The 20,008-nt window shown below is 36.7% G+C and overlaps 1 protein-coding gene across 1 annotated transcript in view; it reads left to right on the forward strand.

Moving 5' to 3' along the window:
* STXBP5 (syntaxin binding protein 5) overlaps nucleotides 1–18,309 on the forward strand; it is a 109,595-nt gene extending 91,286 nt beyond the window's left edge. The window contains exons 23-29 of the mRNA XM_064446994.1: nucleotides 455–505; nucleotides 4,696–4,935; nucleotides 6,405–6,774; nucleotides 9,359–9,524; nucleotides 10,355–10,466; nucleotides 12,718–12,938; nucleotides 13,637–18,309. Of these exons, the coding sequence (XP_064303064.1) occupies nucleotides 455–505; nucleotides 4,696–4,935; nucleotides 6,405–6,774; nucleotides 9,359–9,524; nucleotides 10,355–10,466; nucleotides 12,718–12,938; nucleotides 13,637–13,678 (1,202 nt within the window). The 3' untranslated portion in view covers nucleotides 13,679–18,309. The remainder of the gene's footprint in view (nucleotides 1–454; nucleotides 506–4,695; nucleotides 4,936–6,404; nucleotides 6,775–9,358; nucleotides 9,525–10,354; nucleotides 10,467–12,717; nucleotides 12,939–13,636) is intronic.
* The last annotated feature ends 1,699 nt before the right edge of the window (nucleotides 18,310–20,008 follow it).

Raw genomic sequence — 20,008 nt, forward strand, 5'->3', positions numbered from 1 at the left:
ACATGTGCATTAATGTTTCAGCATAAGAGTTCATCTTTTCTGTTTTAAATATCTTGGGTTTGATAATGAAGTAAGGCAGAAGAAGAGAGGGGATGGGATGTTAACTTTATGTAAACTTCAGTGCACATTCTTGCAATAGCCAAGAGTCTGTATTCTGTCCTGTCGTCTGAGGAGGTAAAACTTGAGGTTGAGTCAAAACAAAATTCATCCATGCCTGAAGCCTGAGGAGAAATGAAGCTTAGCAAAAGTCATAAAATGCTGTATTTGGGGATTTTATCTTGTGTTTTACTTTGCACCCCTCCTTTGTGGAAGTGAGGCTCTGCTTTAGTAGAAATCCTGTTATGTACTGCAATTAATGTAATAAACGATGTATTAAATATTGGGGAAGAAACAAATAAAGGCCAGCAGAATCATGTTTATTCTTTTTAAAAAAAAGATATACTTCACTTTTCAGCAAAGATGTCCAGGAAGCTAAGTTTGCCAACAGAGTTAAAGCCTGATTTAGGTAAGTTTACATAGTTGGTTTTATTTCTACTAAAACTGTTTTAAAGAATGCAAGTATGTTAAAGGAAGAGTCCTAAATAATGTAAACTGTCACGACTTTGTTGCATATATCTGAAGTGTAGAACTAAAACTTTAATTCCACTCTTTTTGGGAGCTCTCAGGCCCAAAATGTCATTGCTGTCATCATAAGGTAAGCCTGCAAATCCTGAACGTGGCTTATCACACTTTCGTCATAATTTTTAGGCATCTGTCACTCTATCAATAGCAAAAGCATGAATAAGCAGGTAATATAAGGAAAATTGCTGTCTGTTTAGAACCATCCGATACATTTTAAATTGAAAAATGAAATATCTTAAGAACAACAAGATATGTTGAGGTCCACTCAACAAATAGTTGGACATAATTTTTAAAATGTTAATTGTATTGTGACCACTCTCTCTAAATAACAATAATATGCAGCTGTTTGGATTCATTTTTCTTGAAAAAGCATGGTAACTTTTTATATAAGAAGCAGTTCAGTTATATAAGAAGCAGTTCTTTTTATATAAGAAGCAGTATATAAGAGTTCAGTTCTGTAGTATTAAAGGTCATTGTATTGCGTAACTAAGACAGCATACAAATTAGTAGATTTATTTTTTTCTTAGCACTTTACTGCTTGTAGATCAGATCTAGCTCCCCTGCCTTGTTTTCTAAAGATGGGGGACAGCTGCAGACCTACAGCAGTAGATGCAGCCTGAATGTGAAAGCTGCCTTCTGTCTGCCACAGCTCGCTCGCTCCCCCTCCTGCAGCAGAATTGCTACCGCAACCCCAGCAGAAGACAGACCAGGATCAGACTGGCAGCTGCAGAACTGTGTATTTGACAACTGCTGCTATCAGCAAGGAGAGAGTACGTGGCCCTGGGACATCCTGAAACTCAGCTGGACCACCCTGACTTAAAATTTACAGTTACAGCTTGCTCCACTCAGAAATGTGAAGTGGGAAGGAACCCTCAGAGATCCTTTAATCCATTGCTATGGCAAGGATCCAGATGTCTGATAATTTAACTTCTCATCTATTCATGAAGCTCCAATAAATAAGTTTTTAGAAAAAATCCTAGACAAAGTTCCAATGTTTTATAGTCAGTTAGACAAATTTCCTGTAACTTAATCTTCCTTGCGTCCGTATTAACTTTTTCTTGTCTGTTCCACAGTGAACAGGGATAAAAAGTGCTCCCTGTCTTTTTGTTAGCCATCTTTTAAGCTGTTGAAAGCTGCCATAATATCTCTAGTCTTCATTTTCGCAGATAACTTTCTTACGAAGTTGTTCCTTCTTTTTTTAGGTTTTGTTGTCTAAATCTAGGATGGCTGCTGTTAATCTCCTCTGGATGTGGAATTTTTCATCCTTGTAAAACTCTTGTGCCCAGAACTAGAGGGTTTCTCTGTGGCCTTGTTGGCATAAAAGAGCAGAAAAATTTTATTTCCCTTTTCAGTCTGTGTCTGTTCTTCCTTACTATGTTTACTGATGGTTTTAGGGATAGTTTCAGTTTTCAGTGAATTTTATCATACTTTACAAATTGGACCACATTTGTACTTAAATATTATTCAGTTCATTCTAATTCTACTGTTCTGCTTTTAGTTCTTTGGTAGCAATAAGTACTTAGAAGTTTTCTTTTTTTAACGAAGACTGAGAAAAGGGAATGCTGAAATTCTTCCCGTATTTTCTGATCCTGAAAGAGTTTCAGCATTTTCTACATCATTTAATATTTGCTGTTCTTTCTACTGAAATAATGGAAATTTTTTGTCACCTCACTTCTGGTATACTCATAAAATAGTCTGTACCTTCCGAATTACGGTAGCTTTTGACTGGTTTTTGCTTGACTTTGCATGTGTGTGGATATCTGCACTTAAATGCCTGATTCTGTCCTATGTAAAATTCTTACAGGTTTTCAGGTCTGCAGATAAATTCCTTAAGCAATTACCATCTTTTTTTTATTTTACTTCTGTCTTTTCTCCTAGCGGGATAGCTTTTGCATAGTGGTCTTCAGAGATTGTCAGCTTGCTTGTGGGGTTATTTTTGTCACTTATGTGGCCAGATCTACTGGCTCTAGGAGGCAGCTGAAAGGCCTTTCTCCAAGTTCATTATCACTTTTGTCTCTGTTGTTTCCATGGCTTCTTGAAACCTACTCTTCCATGATCTCGTTCTTTCAAATTACTTCTCTACCTTTAGATCTTTTAACCTACCCCTTTTCTTCCCTAAATAGCCAACCCAGAATCTAAAGTACGTGCTTCTGTATTTTTCCTCCACTTTCTAAAATAGAAGTTACTTTGAACATACTCTAGTCTGCATTATACCATTGCTTCTTAATATTGTAAACCAGATTATCAAGGTACCATTACCACTAGGTCCTATCCTTTGGTTTAGTGGCTCAGGAGCCTCATCCTTCCATCCTTCTGATGAAGTGGTGTGTAGTGGGTCATCACTGTTGTTCTTTCCTTTTCGTCTGAAACTAATCCGTTAACAAACCATAGATTCTTCCTTGACTTCAGGATAAATAACATGCACTAATGCAGTTAAACGCTTTACCCCTAGTTCTCTTCCCTGAATGAATGAATGTCCACTTTCTACAATGCCTGTATTGTCTGGCATGTTAATTTTCATGGGGTTTTTCCTGTCCATTCCAATGCTTCTGGAATTTGTACACATGCTTTTCAGATATTCAACCAGACGCAACTCAAATGCACATTTAATTTCATGCCTGTTGCAGTTAATGTATGGTTATATTCAGACTGATTAATCCATGTTAGAGTTAAAAAAGCCATTAAGTTAGTAAATATTCAGGCCTGAAGAAACATGCATCTTAAGAGGTTGTGGTCATTAGAAGACTTGTAAGAACAAATAATTGTTTTGATTGTTTTACTTTGGATTTTATATTTTTAAACGTAAAAACTTAAGATGTCAACATCTGAGTGGTTGGCCTAGTTATTTTTTATAATCCATGTTTACACTTGACTTAGCTAAAATTCGGCAAGACGATAATTTTTGTATCCTTGTTGGAATAAGACAAGTATCTGCTGAGAAAATTCACTGTTTGTGTCGAATAGATGTCTGTATTTAGTCAGCTGAAATCTAGTTTGTATGCTTTTCAAATGGACTTTAGATACTCTTTGTAAAAAGTTTTGCAATAGTTTAATGAAATTAGTGTAGTGATACTTCCAGAAGGTATGTGGTTAAATGTTGCTCTTTAGTTCTTAATTCTGCCTTAAAGATTCCCATGGCATCTGTACCCTACCCAAAGATCCAAAATAATAACTTATTTTTTTAGGTCATTATATAAATTGCATCAAGCTTTTACTAGTAAGGGTTGTCTTGTTCTAAAATCTTGGAATGATAAAGTGAAGCATTAATTTGTGAACGCACAGATAAATTCAGACATGCTGATGTTTTAAGTATCACCACATGTACAGCAGCACACAGCTAGAATGGAGCAGTTTTACTGGTTTGAGGCTTTTGTTAATATTAGAATTCAGTCTCTGTTACAAGAACCTTATTTGCTAAGCAATGAGCAAGACATTCTGAAAAGTTTACTACCATTTAATACAGTATTCAGAACAGAAATTTTCAGCTTTGCGTACCAGTGCCAGGTGGCATTTGGTAGCAAGTGATGGTGTTTCTTACTAGAAGTTCGGCTTTGTGTAAATACCTGCTAGACCTCCTCCGTATAGTTTCCTAAAGCAGGTCAATGTTATCGTGAGCCATTACAGGTTACATGTTATACTGTCTGGATGTCACTGCAGTTCTTATACTAAAATAGTTGTATCTTATTAACGTTATTAAACTGTGTTCTATGGAAGCCAATATTTTTTTAATCTGATGAATGATCTAATTGGCAGAGAGGTTTGTAATTACATTTTTTAAAGGAGGAGTTCTGTTTGGTGATGACTGTTAGTCTCTGTCGCACAAAGACAGAAATATTCATAACAATTGTTCATTAAAATTACCTAATGGCAACTTCTGCAAAAAAAACCAACCAAACAATTGGCGCTTTGTTCAAGATAGTGTTGAAAACTGGGCCAAAAGGAAGAATACAGGAATAATATTCAGTAGAATGGTAGTTAGCATATAACTCATGCTAAAGAACAAAACAGAAAATCTTAATTCTCTTAATGCCTGCATTTTGCCATTCCTTTTAATTAATGCTGATTTATTTTCAGATGTCAAAGACAACTCTTTCAGTCGATCCCGGAGTTCTAGTGTAACTAGCATTGATAAGGAGTCACGCGAGGCAATTTCAGCTCTTCATTTTTGTGAGACTTTCACAAGAAAGGCTGATACATCACTTTCCCCATGCCTGTGGGTTGGGACCACGCTGGGTACAGTGCTTGTCATTGTACTGAACTTACCCCCAGGGGGGGAGCAAAGACTTCTTCAGCCAGTAATTGTTTCTCCTAGTGGTATGTACAAAGCAGATGTGCCAAAGTATACTTTGATAAAGTATTGTTGTTCTTCATATTTTTTTAAAGAAAATGTTTTTCTCAATTATGGATTAGTTGAAAGTTAATATGTACTTCATTGATTTAGCTACTAAGGTTAACAGTCTGGATTGGTTACTTCATTACCAGAGTTTAAGTTGCAAAGTTGAAAATAGGATCTCATATAACATAAAAATACCAGTTTAATGTATGCTTACTTAGAAATGCATGTTTTCTAACTTTAATGTAGTACATGGCAATTGTTAAACAGAAGTAGCAGAGATGAGTATTTCAAACGCTCGATTTATATTTTTGATAGTCATGAGGTCAGAAACTTCCCGTTTTCCTGTATCATGAAAAGGGAATACAAATTAAAGGTGCTATATTGAACAATTAGCTTTAAATATTAGTGATAAAATATTCCTTCAGATTGCTGTGAGAGGTCTTGTATGTTGCTTTTCTGATACACAGCAACTGATTTTGTTGTAACTATGTACAGTTTGCTGAATGTGCTGTTAGGCATAGATTTAGCTTTCCTGCTACCAATGTCTCATGCAGAACACGCTGCACTGCTCTACTTTGCACAGAGAGATGGTATTAGGACATGCAAGTTACAATGCTATTTGATTGAAATAACAATTAGGAGTAGTGTGACCTCTAGACAGTATCAGATTTGTGCTTACCAAGTGTGGTATTGGCAGCAGTGTTCAGATTTAGTAACATTTGATCATGAAGGCGAGGCTGCAGACTAGACAGTACGTTTAATCACTGGATCTGCAGCATGAACCTTAAAAGATACTGCCATGTGTATGATTTTTTGCGTACTTAGCAAATGTTCATGTTTTTACTTGCATGTGAATAAATAGAAATAAAGAAATTAATTAGCTTAAGATCTGGCCTACAGAGATAGCGATTTAAACAATGGGGAAGGAAGACTTTTCATCTTTCAGTTGATGCTAGGGAGAAGTGGATTAAAACGTGAACTGCAGCGGACAAAAACCTCACATGTCGCTTGTTTCTGAACCTGTCTGTATTGAAGAAAAAGGAGGTGCCCACCTTTGACTAATAACACTTATTGTTGATATTAAGCACACTCTGTAGTCCTCAGGAGGGAATGAAATTAGTTGCATTTGTGACACTGAACTTCAATACAAATGTGCATTCCAGCTTGGCTCTCTTAATAAATACACACATTTCTGTTAGTGGAAGACCATGCACACACTTAACCCTTGAAAACTGGTTTAACATTTTCTTGAGTATGTATGTGCTCTTGTGTGTGCTTCATTGGCTTTTAGAAAAACATCCAAAGGTTTTTTGTATATCTGTTTTGTTACAGAGGCTAGCCTAAGTTCTTGTTTTCATTTTGCGAGCTTCTTAAAAAGGTATTTTGTAGCTTGAAAGACAGTTTAGGAGAACTGTTTTAGAAATGCGCTCAACTTCTCTTTTCCTAGGCACCATCCTGAGGCTAAAAGGGGCAATCTTGAGAATGGCTTTTCTGGATACCACAGGATCTTTGGTCCCACCAGCACATGAACCCTGGAGAGAACACAATGTTTCTGAAGATAAAGATGAAAAAGATAAATCAAAAAAGCGACGACCTGTCTCAGTGTCTCCCTCTTCCTCTCAGGAAATCAGTGAAAACCAATATGCAGTGATATGTTCAGAAAAGCAAGCAAAAGTTATCTCACTGCCATCCCAGAACTGTATTTATAAGCAAAACATAACAGAGACTTCTTTTGTTCTTCGTGGAGATGTAGTGTCATTGAGTAACAGTATCTGCCTTGCATGTTTCTGTGCCAATGGACATATTATGACTTTTAGGTAAGACCTGTTTGAAAGTAACTTAAATATAAAAAGAACAAATAGTCTAGTCTTCCACTAGATAAAAAGTTTCCATAAGAACATGAATTTAAAAAAAAACTATGTTCACTCAGTGTTGATGAACTTCTAACACTGGGGCCTGGATAATTTTGATTATGCATTCCTATTAGTTATGCCTTTAACACATGAAAAAGTTTACCAGTTAAGCTCAGGCTACCCTGATTCAACAAATAGTTCCAAACATGTGATGTAGGTCCTTGAATTGATGAAGATTCTCAAATGTGACTTTTCTCCATGCTGGAGAAAACTGCCTGGAGTCAGACCTTCAGCTGGTACATGACCACAGCCCTGCATGTCTTTGTGCAGATGTTCATATCACACTCATGCCTCAAGATTACTTCTTTGTTGTGTAGCTTGCTCGTGTCTTAAAGGCCTTAGACTCAGGCTATAAAAGCAAGATTAATTGCGAGCAGTTGTAGAATATGTGTCATCTAAAGTAAGGGTTTTAAGTTATGAGTTTAAACATGTGTAAAAGTAATGTTTCAATGTACTCACGTGTCACCTATGTAATTTTAATGTCCTTTGTTTTGAATATTTGCAAATGCTATTTTATTCTGAACAGCAACATGTATATATCTATACTCTTCCACCTACCTTTTAGTCCTGGCTAATGCTACGATGAATGTGGAACATGGCATTATGGAATTGTGCCAGTAAAATTCCTAAAAGGTTATTTTTAAGGTTCCTAAAACAAGCTCTGAGCTTGGGAAATTCACTAAAAAAAAACTTATTCAGGAAGTTGTTAGGAATAAAACTAAATCTGATCTAATGCATACTAAATTAAAAAAAGTTTTGATTGTTAAGTCTGTTAACTGCATTGATCTATATCCCAACATATATTCTAAGTATCTCTGGAAAATGCTGCTCATCTTGCAGGGCAAGCCCTCTTTCTTCCCCTGATTAAAACTGAACTTAATAATGTTCAGATACCATATATTCAAACAAATTCTGTTTTCCTCAGGATTCATTTTGTTTTCTAAAGAACTTTGCATGGAGGTAGATGCTAAATTATAAATATTGAATTGTTACATTGTGTAGGGTAGTTGAACTCCCAAATATTAACTCCATTTCATAAGCATGAAGTGCTGCCGGGAAGTGCACTTAATGTGCTGTTTGTGTAAAGTTGTCAGAATTGTACCATACCCAAGATGCCCAATACTTATCTACTGATAGAAGTTTAGATAGGACTTAAGATTCTGTCACAGATCCGTTTCATACTCTGGAAATGCTATCGTGGATGTCAAGCTTGTCCTATCTGATCTAATGTTTTTGTGTTTATCTTGAAGCTGTAAGGATGTTTTATGCTTCTGTTGTCTGAAGCAAAGCACTTCCCTGTTACTAACTCTTAGGAATATTCTTATTTTAGATACATGCATGGCAGAAATATCATTTCTGGGTGATATGCTTACAAGAAAATATTGCTTTTTATTTCTTACCTATAGAACTTGCCTCCAAAGTCATGTTACCCTTTCTTCTCCTTTTTGTTTGCCGTATACGAAATCTCCTGCTAAGAGACAATTCACAATCTGTAGAATGCAAGCTTAAAATTTAGAGATATCAGTATCATACAGAAAAAAACACCACCACCACTTACTGTTGCACTTACTACATCTTTCTTTTCATTGCTTTTGGCTTCACCTTGCCCCTTTACTGCTTTCTTTAGTTCCAAAAATAATAATCTTATGCAGATGGTATCTGCAGCAGAAGCTGCTCAATGTTTGGTTGGTACATTTGTGGGTAACATCTTGTGTAAATAATGTTTTTACAAAAATTTCGCAGGATGTTTTTGAGACAGCTGTTTATTTTGGGTTTTCTTTATCAAGGCATCAGGTGTTCGGTCAGTCCTTACTTGCATTTACTATTACTTTGAGGGAGAGAAATGTTTGGTAGCAAGAATATTGTTACAGCCGGAGTGTGTTGTATCTGTTCTTCAGTAGCTTGATGCAGTAAGTACTGCAGTTACACGTGCAGAATCAGAAAATACAAGGTAAGCGAACCTTACTCTGAGGAGTTCCTCTTAAATGCGCAGTCAAAGAAGGTGGACATAACTCACAAGATTGAGGCTACTGAATTCTGCTTTGAATTCTACGTTGAAAGCACACCCACTTTTATTTCCAAGTGTTCTTGAGGAGAGATCTTTCAGGCTTGTCTTTTCAGTCAAGGAGAAATTCTTTACCTGAGAGAAGAGGCAGGATGTTTAATTGAGAACTTTTGGCAGATGCTTATCAAAATATTTTGTTAGTAATTACTGAATAATGCTTTACGTGAATCTGATTTACATACTCAGAGTATTGTTTAAATGATGCTTTAAGTGCACCTGATGTTTAAATTTCACTTTTGAGGTGCTACTTTGAAAAAAAACCTCATGTTTTGAGATTTTGTAATTGCATTAAATGATACCCTGTTTATGTGGTACTTATGCAGATGGCGAAGAGAAAAATAACATATTGCAGTTCAAAAATGAGTCATTTGATCAATAACAGACAATTGTGCTATATTTACTTTTTAAATTTTCTTTCTTAAGTTTGCCAAGTTTAAGGCCACTGTTGGATGTCTATTACCTGCCACTCACTAATATGCGGATAGCCAGAACATTCTGCTTCACCAATAATGGACAAGCACTCTATCTTGTCTCACCGACGGAAATACAGAGGCTCACCTACAGTCAAGAAACATGTGAAAATCTTCAGGTAATTAAAAAAAAAAACCAATGAAATTTCTGACATAGATGTACTGTGAGCTGGTTCACTTCTGGATTCATGATGCTTACAGTAATTAAGTTTGTCATAAAGCTGAGCACTTAGGCTTCCGTGCTTTGATTTTTCTCACTGTAGAGTCTGATTCAGGATTAATCACTTCCCTGACTCTTAAATCTTACTGGTTCATCCATCCTCTTGTATTTGAAACAGTTTCTTTCATAATTTCCTTTTTGATCGGTAGGAAATTTCCTTGTTTAACAGGTGCAGTTAACAAAACTCCCTTGTTAGATTGATGCTGGTGGAGGCACGTGCTGACACAAGCAGGGAATGCTAACCCAGGATACTTGCAGGAAGCCATTATGTTTCAGATTAACATTAACACATTAACAGCCTGAAAAGATTCTCAGCCATGCGTCAGCTTGGAAGCTGTGTAGAATACTGAAACAGCAGAGATGCAGGCTGTAAGCTCGACTTCCATACCATGCACTGATATGAGTATTTGTAGATACAGTTTTAACGGAACAAAATCAGGAGTGTTGCCGAAGTTATTGAGGGGCAAATACAGCTTTACTCAAACCCACTTCTTTGCTACTGAATTTCATGAGCTATAAACTTCCAGCTATCAGAACAGATGGTTTGGACATATTCCTTAATGTTTTTATTTTTCATTTCCTAATTCACCTTGCAAAGGCAGATGCCTATTAAAACATATTCATTTTGAAACTCAAATCCACAAAATAAATCATTAAAGTGAAAGAGTATTCCATTAATTTGTGTGTGAAGTAACGTATGCCTTGTTGTGTCTCTTCTTCACTGCAAAGGAAATGTTGGGTGAGCTCTTCACTCCTGTAGAAACACCAGAAGCACCGAACAGGGGGTTCTTTAAAGGCCTGTTTGGAGGTGGAGCACAGTCACTTGACAGAGAAGAACTCTGTAAGTTTTTAGTATTCATTATTTTCCTGGTATTTCTACCCAAGGAAACAGTGATCCTTGAGAAGTCTATTACCTGTGTTAATAGAATATTATATCTGCAAAGAGGAGAGTAAAAAAAGAGAATGACAACTACTTCTTCATAGCTTTTGTGTTGTACATCTACCAAAAAGATCAGAAAAGCTTGGTACTGTTTTCTCACACGCTGCTTTACCTCATTCAGGAGTAGATTATAATACAAGAAATGGGACAGCTGATCTTATGTTTGTTCATCTTTAGGAATTGTATGGTACTGACCATGATTTGCTTCATGTTATTAAACAGAGAATTGCTGGTTCTGAAGAACGCTATTTTGGACAGTGAGAAAATGAAAACTTCATCCTCAGTTCATTTGCTAGGTTCTTTTTCCTCATTTGACTTGTGCAGAGATGCCTTAGGAATGAGATCAAGGGTAGAAATGTGTGATAGTTCAATTCAGTCCTATAAACACAGGACGGTAAAAGTCTGATTTGGCAGGTTTTATCGCTTTATCATTTTCTCACTGGTTTTTGATCACAGCTTTTTTTTCCTGTGATTGCATGCAACATTTTAATATATTTCCACTTATTCAGATATTTGCTAGATGAAACACCATATTATGCAAGTTTATTTGTAAGAATAACTGTTTCCTTTTTAACATGAAACGTTGCTGTTAAAACAGACAAAGCTCCCTGGCAGTCCTTTCTTTTTTTTATTGGTTCTTTTGATCTATGCAGTAAAAAGTAAATCAGTCTTTACTACTTGTGCCTGTACACTTTGAATGAATATAAAATATTTAGAAGTCACTTTCTGTGTTAAAAGTTCCATTTGTATTTATTTGTGTATAATGCTTTGGGAGGTTGGTCAACTATTCTATTAGAGAAAATTGCGTGCACAAATTATATGTTAATTAGTGTGACTGGGACAAAGGAAAACTGCCTCTTCGTGGCAGCAGAAGAGCACTCTTGTAATTTTAGAAGCTATCTGTTTACATCATTTCAAATTTCCACCATTTTGCCCTGACTCTTTTGACCTATTTTTAAGGAAATTTTTTAATAACTCAATCTCAGGCTTTGTTTGTGGCTTTCGATAGAGTTGTTTTGGCTCAGATCTTCAAGAAGAAAATAGTATTGAATGGGGAAAAAAGCCTGACAAATTGTAGCATGAAAGTGAGTTCAGTGACTATTTGAAAGACATTTTCAGGTGTCTCGAATTGTCATATTTAACACGAGGGTCACAGCAGAATCTCTAAGTGAAATGATTTCTCTTCTTTCTGTAAATTTCCAAGACTAAAAGTTTTTAGTGTTAGTTGAAATCTAAATCATTATTCCTAGAAGTGTGAAATTAAATCAGAAAATCTTGAAATACTGCAACAAAACTTGTTAAATAAGTTAATATTTTTTCTAGAGGTAAAAAAATATTTAAACCATAATTTAACTTTTTTTAAAAAAAAGTTAGATTATCTGGTTTGACTTCAGCATCCAAAAATGTTTTGGCCTTCACTCAAGTTTTTGTAAAGTATACAATTCATTGTAACATTGACATGTCCATTAGGTGTCTAGACTAAACTAGGTGGCTGATGATGAGCAAAGGAGATGTAGTCTATGTGGTCACTGGAGTCTAGAGAGCTGTTCAGCTGACCATTTGGGTGTCTACTTTAGGATGAGCTGATTTGTTCTTACAGCTGTACTGCATTTTCAGGATTTATGTTATTTTTTACAAGATTTTCATGATAATGAGAGCACAGGCACCTAACCTTCACGTGTCTGCATCTAAAACTGAACTTTCATCATACAGACCCAGCAAAGCACTTCCAGAACCGACCACAGCTTCTGTTTTCAAAATTCTCCAGCTTTGTGTGCTGAACTCCCACCACTTTCCCTATGAAGCAAGCTATGTTGTTAAAAACCACTTCACCAGCACAATTCAGTTGACACCTGTGATGCCAGCACTGCTGAGAGAGTTTTAATTTCACACTCAAGCTGTGAAAAGGTTATAGTTTTATAACCTGCATGGAAATTCTGAAATACGTTTGAAAAAAAAATCTCAATTTTATTAAATAGTAACATCTAGTAACATTGAGTAGTGAGTATTGCTCATAGGCATGCCTAAGATTAGATGTTCAGTGTCCACGCAAAGAAATGACACCTCTTTACAAACTAGTTATATTGGTATTTGCATAATAATGATAGAAAACTTTACTAATCTGTGTTTGCTGCTTTGCAAATGCCTCCAGTTGGAGAATCAGCGTCTGGGAAAGCATCAAGAAGTCTTGCCCAGCATATTCCAGGGCCTGGGGGTATTGAAGGTGTCAAAGGAGCAGCCTCCGGTGTAGTTGGTGAACTAGCACGAGCCCGGTTGGCACTAGATGAAAGAGGACAGAAACTAGGAGAACTGGAAGAAAAAACTGCAGCTATGCTTTACAGCGCTGATTCTTTCTCTAAACACGCTCATGAGGTGAGTCCGTTGCATGTTAACCTGAGAGCATTAAACTGATTCTCCAGCAAATAAATGCAAGTTTTGCAAGTAACTGACTTCTCAAAGGCATGTTAGAGGTATCTAAAGGGAATGCAATATCATTTATAAAGGACATTTCCCTTTTATCTGTCAATCACTATTCTCAATAATTAAGTATTAATGTAAGCAGCTTTATTTTAGGGCATGTTGGTCTAGAGTGTGCCCTCTGCCTGAGTGGCATGTAGACTTCCAAAACACATGGGTCTGTTCCCATTACTTCAAGAATTTGTCACTGAACTGGATAAGAAGAGTAATGCTCTGAGATTCCTGTGGTTCTGACGAAAGACCCAGTTGTTGCAGGCAAACTCCATGAATCCAAGCTAACTTTTTTCCTCAGTAACTACGTAGGATGGCTGTTCTCTTCCGTGCTCACACAGATCTCTTTCATATCCTAAACTCCTGTTCAGCCTTCCCATTTTCCCAAAAATGTATTTTTCTATCTGAGTTTAGATCATCAGCAGTGATACTACCATTAGAACAGTCATCCTGCTAAACCCTCGCTGTTCAGCAATGTTGTTGCAGTTTTGTGAAGCCTTGAAGTCCCTCTTTCTTATGCTGCTTTGTAAGCATATAATTTGTATCATTGTACTTTTTGGTACATTATAGAAACAGTAATTAGACTTTTTTTTGTTTTTTAGATGATGTTGAAGTACAAAGACAAGAAGTGGTACCAATTCTGATGACACTCATCAATTACATCTGTTTGATTTTGTTCTGATGAGAAAATCTTGGTTTTTCATTAATTTTGGCAGGACCATTGAAATTTAAAGAAGTATTCACCACTGGATACCGTTGTTTCCTAGCACAAATCATACACTGTTTTACCTCAGTCCTGGCTTTAACTGAGGAGCTTTATATTTAAAAGAAACACAAAAAACCAAACTTGAGTGTTTCTTAGCTGTTGGTTAGCTGAGAGTTCAAACAGAGAAGGTAACTAGAACATGTGGAAAAGAGTGAAGGGAAGATGTAGTGTGAGATGGGCAGGGGCAATGCAGGGTCAATCCTGTGTTAATATTTCATATGCCAAAAGTTTTTGTGCTATTGTAATTGCTGCCAGTGTTATACCCTCCTGTGAGGAGAGGCAATAAATCAGGGGTCCAAGAGCTGGAATAAAGTTGTTTGTCTTGCTGGACAGTAGCTGACTTACCCTCTCTAGGACTTCACTATAATTTACCCTTATCGTTGAAGAAGAGTTGAAGTTTGCTGTCACTTCTTTCATCGGAAAAGCTAGAAGCTTGGAAGATTTCATGTTGAAGATTTTATACGTAGGTGACCTGTGCATAGCCTTTTCTTGGACCCCTGATCTAGTATTCCTGTATTCACATCATATTCTGTGAAGTGCAAAACAAGAGAATACACAATTTTTGCATTAAAAAAGTCAAGTGAATAATATGACTGGAATGTGTCATGCTGGGAGTTTTCATTTGTGTTATGGTCGTGAAATGTGGTAACATCTTTATTGTGGTAAGAATAACTTCAGTTAAATACTATTTTTTGCCAAAAGTAGTTATTGGTTCAGTTTGTATAACATTTAGAAGTGGCTGCGGGTTCCATTGATGCTGTGAATTTTTATAAATGTTGAACAGAATGTATCTTTACAGCCATTAATTAAAATAGCTGAGATAGTTTTGCTCAAAACTTAAGTTCTAGGTGCCCCTTTAGCCCTTTACTATGAAATCAGATAATCTTGGACTCAGGTTTTCAAACAGTTTTACACTCTGTGGAGGTGCTGATGCATGAATAATGGCAAGCATCTAATATTTAATAATGGTCAGTATACTGTTTAGCAAATTTCTAAACCCTGCTAGTAGAGCTATTTTACAAGGACCTGTCTCAGCCCCACCCAGCACTAAAGGCAGTTGGCCTAAAGTTGGGATTTAGTCTCTAAAGCAGTGTTCTCAATGTGGGCAGTGGTAAGTGTCCACTATAACTTCAGGAACTGGTGAAATAATGTTCAGTTTGGGTGAGGTAAATACTATAGCTGAGCGAGCTTGTTAATGGCTGGTGCACTAAACCTGTAGCAGTGGGAGCGACCAGAGCTCTTTTAAAAAGAAAGGATTCCTTAAAATACTTAGTATTTCAAAAATTTATTTAGGCTTTTTTCCTCAAAACAGGAATACTTACTGACTGGTTTTGCTTTATAAAAGGGAGTACTTAGAAGCTGATAGGTCTACATTGTCTGAAGTTAATCACTTGGGTTTGCTTCTCCAAGCATTACATTCTGTGTGGTGTTTTTCGCACTTTCCAAATGTTCCCAAAGCAAAACCTTGGTTATGCTTGTATTGTAAAGTGATGTTGCATATCTGTGGGTAAGGCAACCTTACAAAACACTTAAAGGGTGCAAAGTACTGAAGTTCCTGACAGTTCTGAATTGATTTTTCAAATGAAAGGCAAATAGGTTTGGGCTTTGTAGCACAAATTGATAAATTTTCTGATTTTATGTAGAGTAACATCTGATGAAAAAAGACAAGTGGATTGTGTTGCCAGTACGAGGGCATGCCATGCCATGTCCACTGCTCGAAGAACTGAACAGATAACAGGGTGGCAACTTGAACAAGCAGCATCGATTTCTTTGATGGCGCTGTCCCATACCTACTGAGGCAACGTGAACTGTAGTTACCTAACTCAGCTTGCCGCACAATTTTTGCCTCTGCATGTTAGTTAATTTCTTTTTCAGTGTCTAATTAATGCGTATTTAAATTAACAGCATTTTATTAAAAATCCAGGTAAAAGAAAACTAGATGAACTACTCTCCGTACCATTTCCAAAAATAAAACACCCTAGCTGACACTTGTCCCCTTCCTTATCTCACATTTATAAATTGAGATGACTGACTATTATTATTTGACCCGGTGAAGATGAACTATATTTCAGAGCAACAGAATCCTGGAAAACTAGTCTGGTCAGGCTGTGGGGGACAGGATGGCAAAAGTACGCTTCGTCAAATCATGGTATCAGTTCACTGGAAGATGACCTTGACTTGAAAGGAAAGTGTACTTAACTTTCCCATCAAGAAGCATTTGATGACCACGAGCAAGCAAAAAAAATAGGAGGCAATGAGAGACCGTCTGACATGACAAGAGGAGTAGTGGCTTACTTGGTATTACAGAATCTAGCATAATTGAATCTTTTTTCTATTGCCTATGTTCAGAGCATGCTTCTAGATTTGAAAACTAATGAAATGCTCATGAGATGATACAAAAATGGTTCTTGGTCAATAAAAGGGGCTATGTACAATTTCAGTCTAAAACGTTCCTCTCCTTCTCTGTGGAAGGAAGTTGATCGTACACACATCATCGCATCTTATTCTGCTATTGGTGGTGCACCTTTTGTACAGCAAAGTGTATTGAAATCCTTAGGGGGAAGCACCCCAGTTTTTTGCTAGCATTTTAGTTGTGTGAAAATTTTTTAGAGTGTCTGGAAAACTATAAAATAATTGAGCTATTACTTTTTTTGATGGAAGTGTAAGAAACTGCCGCTACCTATCTGTTTATATGTAGTGTGTCTCATTAGGAACTGTAAACTGAAGAAGCTTTTCTTCACCTTAGTCCTGCCAAATTGTAACTTTTGAATGTTGATATATGTAAATATGCGTGTATTCCAAATAAGTCTGAAAGTGTTACACCACAGGCATCTCCAGCGGTTTGTTCTTCAGCAAACAGTCAGTTATAAAATGTAGTAATATATAGCTGTGTTCCTTGTCTGTCTTTATGCAAAGTTTTTTGCCTGAGGTGGTTCTTGCATGGCAGGTGATATTGGAAAGCTACATCCAAAGGAGGATTTTTGGAAGCAAGTTCAGTTCCTGTTTTCCTTTTTGTTTTCCTTTTCTCTTTCCTTTTTTTTTTTTTTGCTTAATTAATGGCACTGATCTTACCTGAACTTTTAAACTTGAAATTTTTCCTGCACTTTAATTCAATCATGGTATTTTATTCCTTTCTACGTTTGTGCAGTTCAGGTTCATTATTTGTATATAAGCACACACATTCAAAGAGACTTTAGAACAGATTACTTTTGGGCACATTCGCTAATTATGTGACTATCACTTAGAATGTGTGTTTTCTTAGCAAAATATGTATATACAAGTATATACAATATAGAATCTAACGAAAGGCACTTATCCTGTGTCGGCATTCAGTTTATAAATTACTGCAACACTTTCAGATTTGTTACTAGATACAATAAAATCTGTTATATTTATACATACTGCTTAAGAATATACTTTTAGTTTTAAGTAATTTTTATATGTACACTCTACCTTTATTTTAAAAAGACTTACGTTCAATTTTTAAGTCAAAGTACTTAAAGTATGTATATTATCCATAGAAGAAGTTGTTTTAAGCTTATGAATACATTCATATCTCATATCGAGATGATACATTTACTAAGCAATGAAAACAAATAGCCCATTTTGCTTTGCAGAAAATCATACTTATTTTTACCTCCCATTTTGAACACTCTTATACAATTCCCTAAGTAGGGAGAGGGAAGATAGTGCATTCAGAAAACTAACCTAATATAAAAGTTTTCTCAGCAGCTGTGGTCTGTGGCTGACTGGTTTTCTGTGATTTTATTTTTTTTAGGTATACACATGAAAGACACTTCAGCCCTGTTCCTCGAACTTTTAGAATTCCCCAAAATTGAAGTGAGGCTTGTCCAATAAATATTTTCTTTGAGTAACGTCTGAATCTTGATTGTACATCAGCTCTTTACATGTAAATCAGGGGGGTGGTTGTATACCAAACGTGTGTTGGAAATCTTACAGCCTGTGGCCGAAGTGCCCTCTTCTTTCTCGTCTTGGTTTAACGTACCCGGGTGGGCACTGATGGCAGCTGAAGTTCGGTGCGGGGAGAGGGTGTGCAGCAGCCTGCCTCTCTCTCCGAGTTGCAGGTGACTTGTTGGTTGAACCTCCTCTCTGTTCTAGCCAATTTCCTGTATAATTTATGTGAATCCTTTCGGGTGGTTGTTGATAGCCTTGCTATTACCACAAAATCTTCAAATACATCGTAGACAGAAATGAATTATGTTTGAGGGGAGGAAGGAAGCAAAACGGAAAAAAAGATGTTTAGTGTAGGCGAATCAGCTAAACCAATTTATTTCAGTTTTCATTCAAAAGCTAAATTAAGCCGGGCCAATTTCTCCTTCTTATGCATGTTACAAAGATGTGCTGGATATCATCTACTTTATTACTGTTTCAGCCATGTGCGTGTACTGTGTTTCTGGGTTCTTTTACATTTTATAAAGTTCAGGCTTAAGGGCGTGGGCATTAATTTAAAAAGAAGAAGAAAAAAAAAAAAGAGAAACGAGACAGAAACATAGAACAATCAAATGAAAGGTGTCAATCAGAATTCCTTTCAGTTTTTCATGTAAAGCGCCTAGAAATGTTTGTCATACAGCTGTAGGTTTTTGACACTTGTATTTGTTTTTGTTAGTACCTGAGTTACATATTACCAGGCAAATAATAGCTAGAAGTTAAACTGTTTCAGTTGAAAACATGTAAGGAGTTGTATGTGGATTACCACTACCATTCAGTAATAGGCGATGCAAAGGGAGAGGGGTGGGAACATGTTTTAAATATTCCCTTTTAAAACAGATTTGTAAATAAGCAGTACTGTGTTATTTTAGACCTGAGCTCTGCTGTCTGTAGTGGTTAGAACTAGGAAAACATGCTGCTTTCTAGTTGAGCTACTGTTTCATTGTACCAGCACCATGGGGGAAAAATAAAAAACCATCCGTAAATTTTTCTGACATTGCCCACTTGTGGGTGAGCATGCTTGGTGTGTAGCAGTTCTCGTTTATGTATATCTTAGTGTGTACCTGTGTGGCTCTTTCTTTTGTCCATTGCAACTCATTCTTCAGTTAAGTCTTGCTGAGCCCCACTAGCTCTTCTGAGGGTGATTACTGGAATATGCATTTTAGGTAGGGTTGCAAATCCATCTGTCTACAAATATAGTTTCATATGAACTGCAAACTGTACTGTTACAAACACAACTATGTTAGGTTGCATAGAGTTATTTTACTTACATGTACTTGAACTGAACTATGTCATCATAACAAAGTTAAAAAATTAAGTATGGAATATTTTTGTAAATAAAAATACCTGTGCAGCTGGTATTTTAAATTTAAAATGTATTATACATTAATGTTTCCGAAAAAATGTTCATATATGTGTATATGAATGTGTCATTATGCTGAAGGGCTCTGATTGGGCAAAATAAACTATTCAAATCTCTCCTGAAATGAGTGGAACTTACTCCTTTTCTAAGCAGTTCCTTTCCTGCTGGCTGGAGCGTGCAGTGACTCCTTGCCAAAAGGGGCTGTTTCATTTTGCTGAAGTTTGAGATGCACGCTGTAGTGAGCGGAGCAGTGCGTGCTTGAAGCGCTAGCAGCCAGGGTGGCGGCGAGTAGCCCCGAAGGAGCACAAAAGGTTAAATCGTTCATCTGTGGTGATGTTCCCAAGCAGGTCTAAAAACACTGAAGCGCACGTCTCAGTAGTGACGGTGTGGCTGACGTCCAGTTATCCTTCTACACTACCAGAAAAGTTAAGATCGTTCATGTTACCAAGGCGGCGTAAAGCAAAGTGTTTTCTGTAGCTGCGTTTTGACAGTGTTTGTTAATTTAAGAGCCCAGTGTGCATGGGCAGAAGAAATGAAGTTGATGATTTTTTGTTTCATTTGCCATATTTACAGCACAGCAGATGTATTATTTTCTTTGGCTCAGGCTCAGCTTTGCCACAGACGAATTTCTAGCATGCAGTCTATTAATAGTTTTCTGTCTTCTGCTGTCGTGGGGGAATAAAACACCAAACACCTTTGTAAACATGTTCTGAATGATGCAGAAATTCTGAATCTGAAGGGAGCCTGGGGCAGTGATTCTGAGAAGTGAAATAGCTGCACCTCAGTGAAATTTTTGGAATCTCGTGATGTCAAGTAGTAGAACAACCAGCACTGAAATATTTTACTATGTGTTTGATGTAGTGAGGACGTAGTTTCATCTGGGAGAAGTCTGCTGGT

The sequence above is a fragment of the Phalacrocorax carbo genome, chromosome 3 (genome assembly GCF_963921805.1).
Source record: "Phalacrocorax carbo chromosome 3, bPhaCar2.1, whole genome shotgun sequence".
NCBI classification, from domain to species: domain Eukaryota; kingdom Metazoa; phylum Chordata; class Aves; order Suliformes; family Phalacrocoracidae; genus Phalacrocorax; species Phalacrocorax carbo.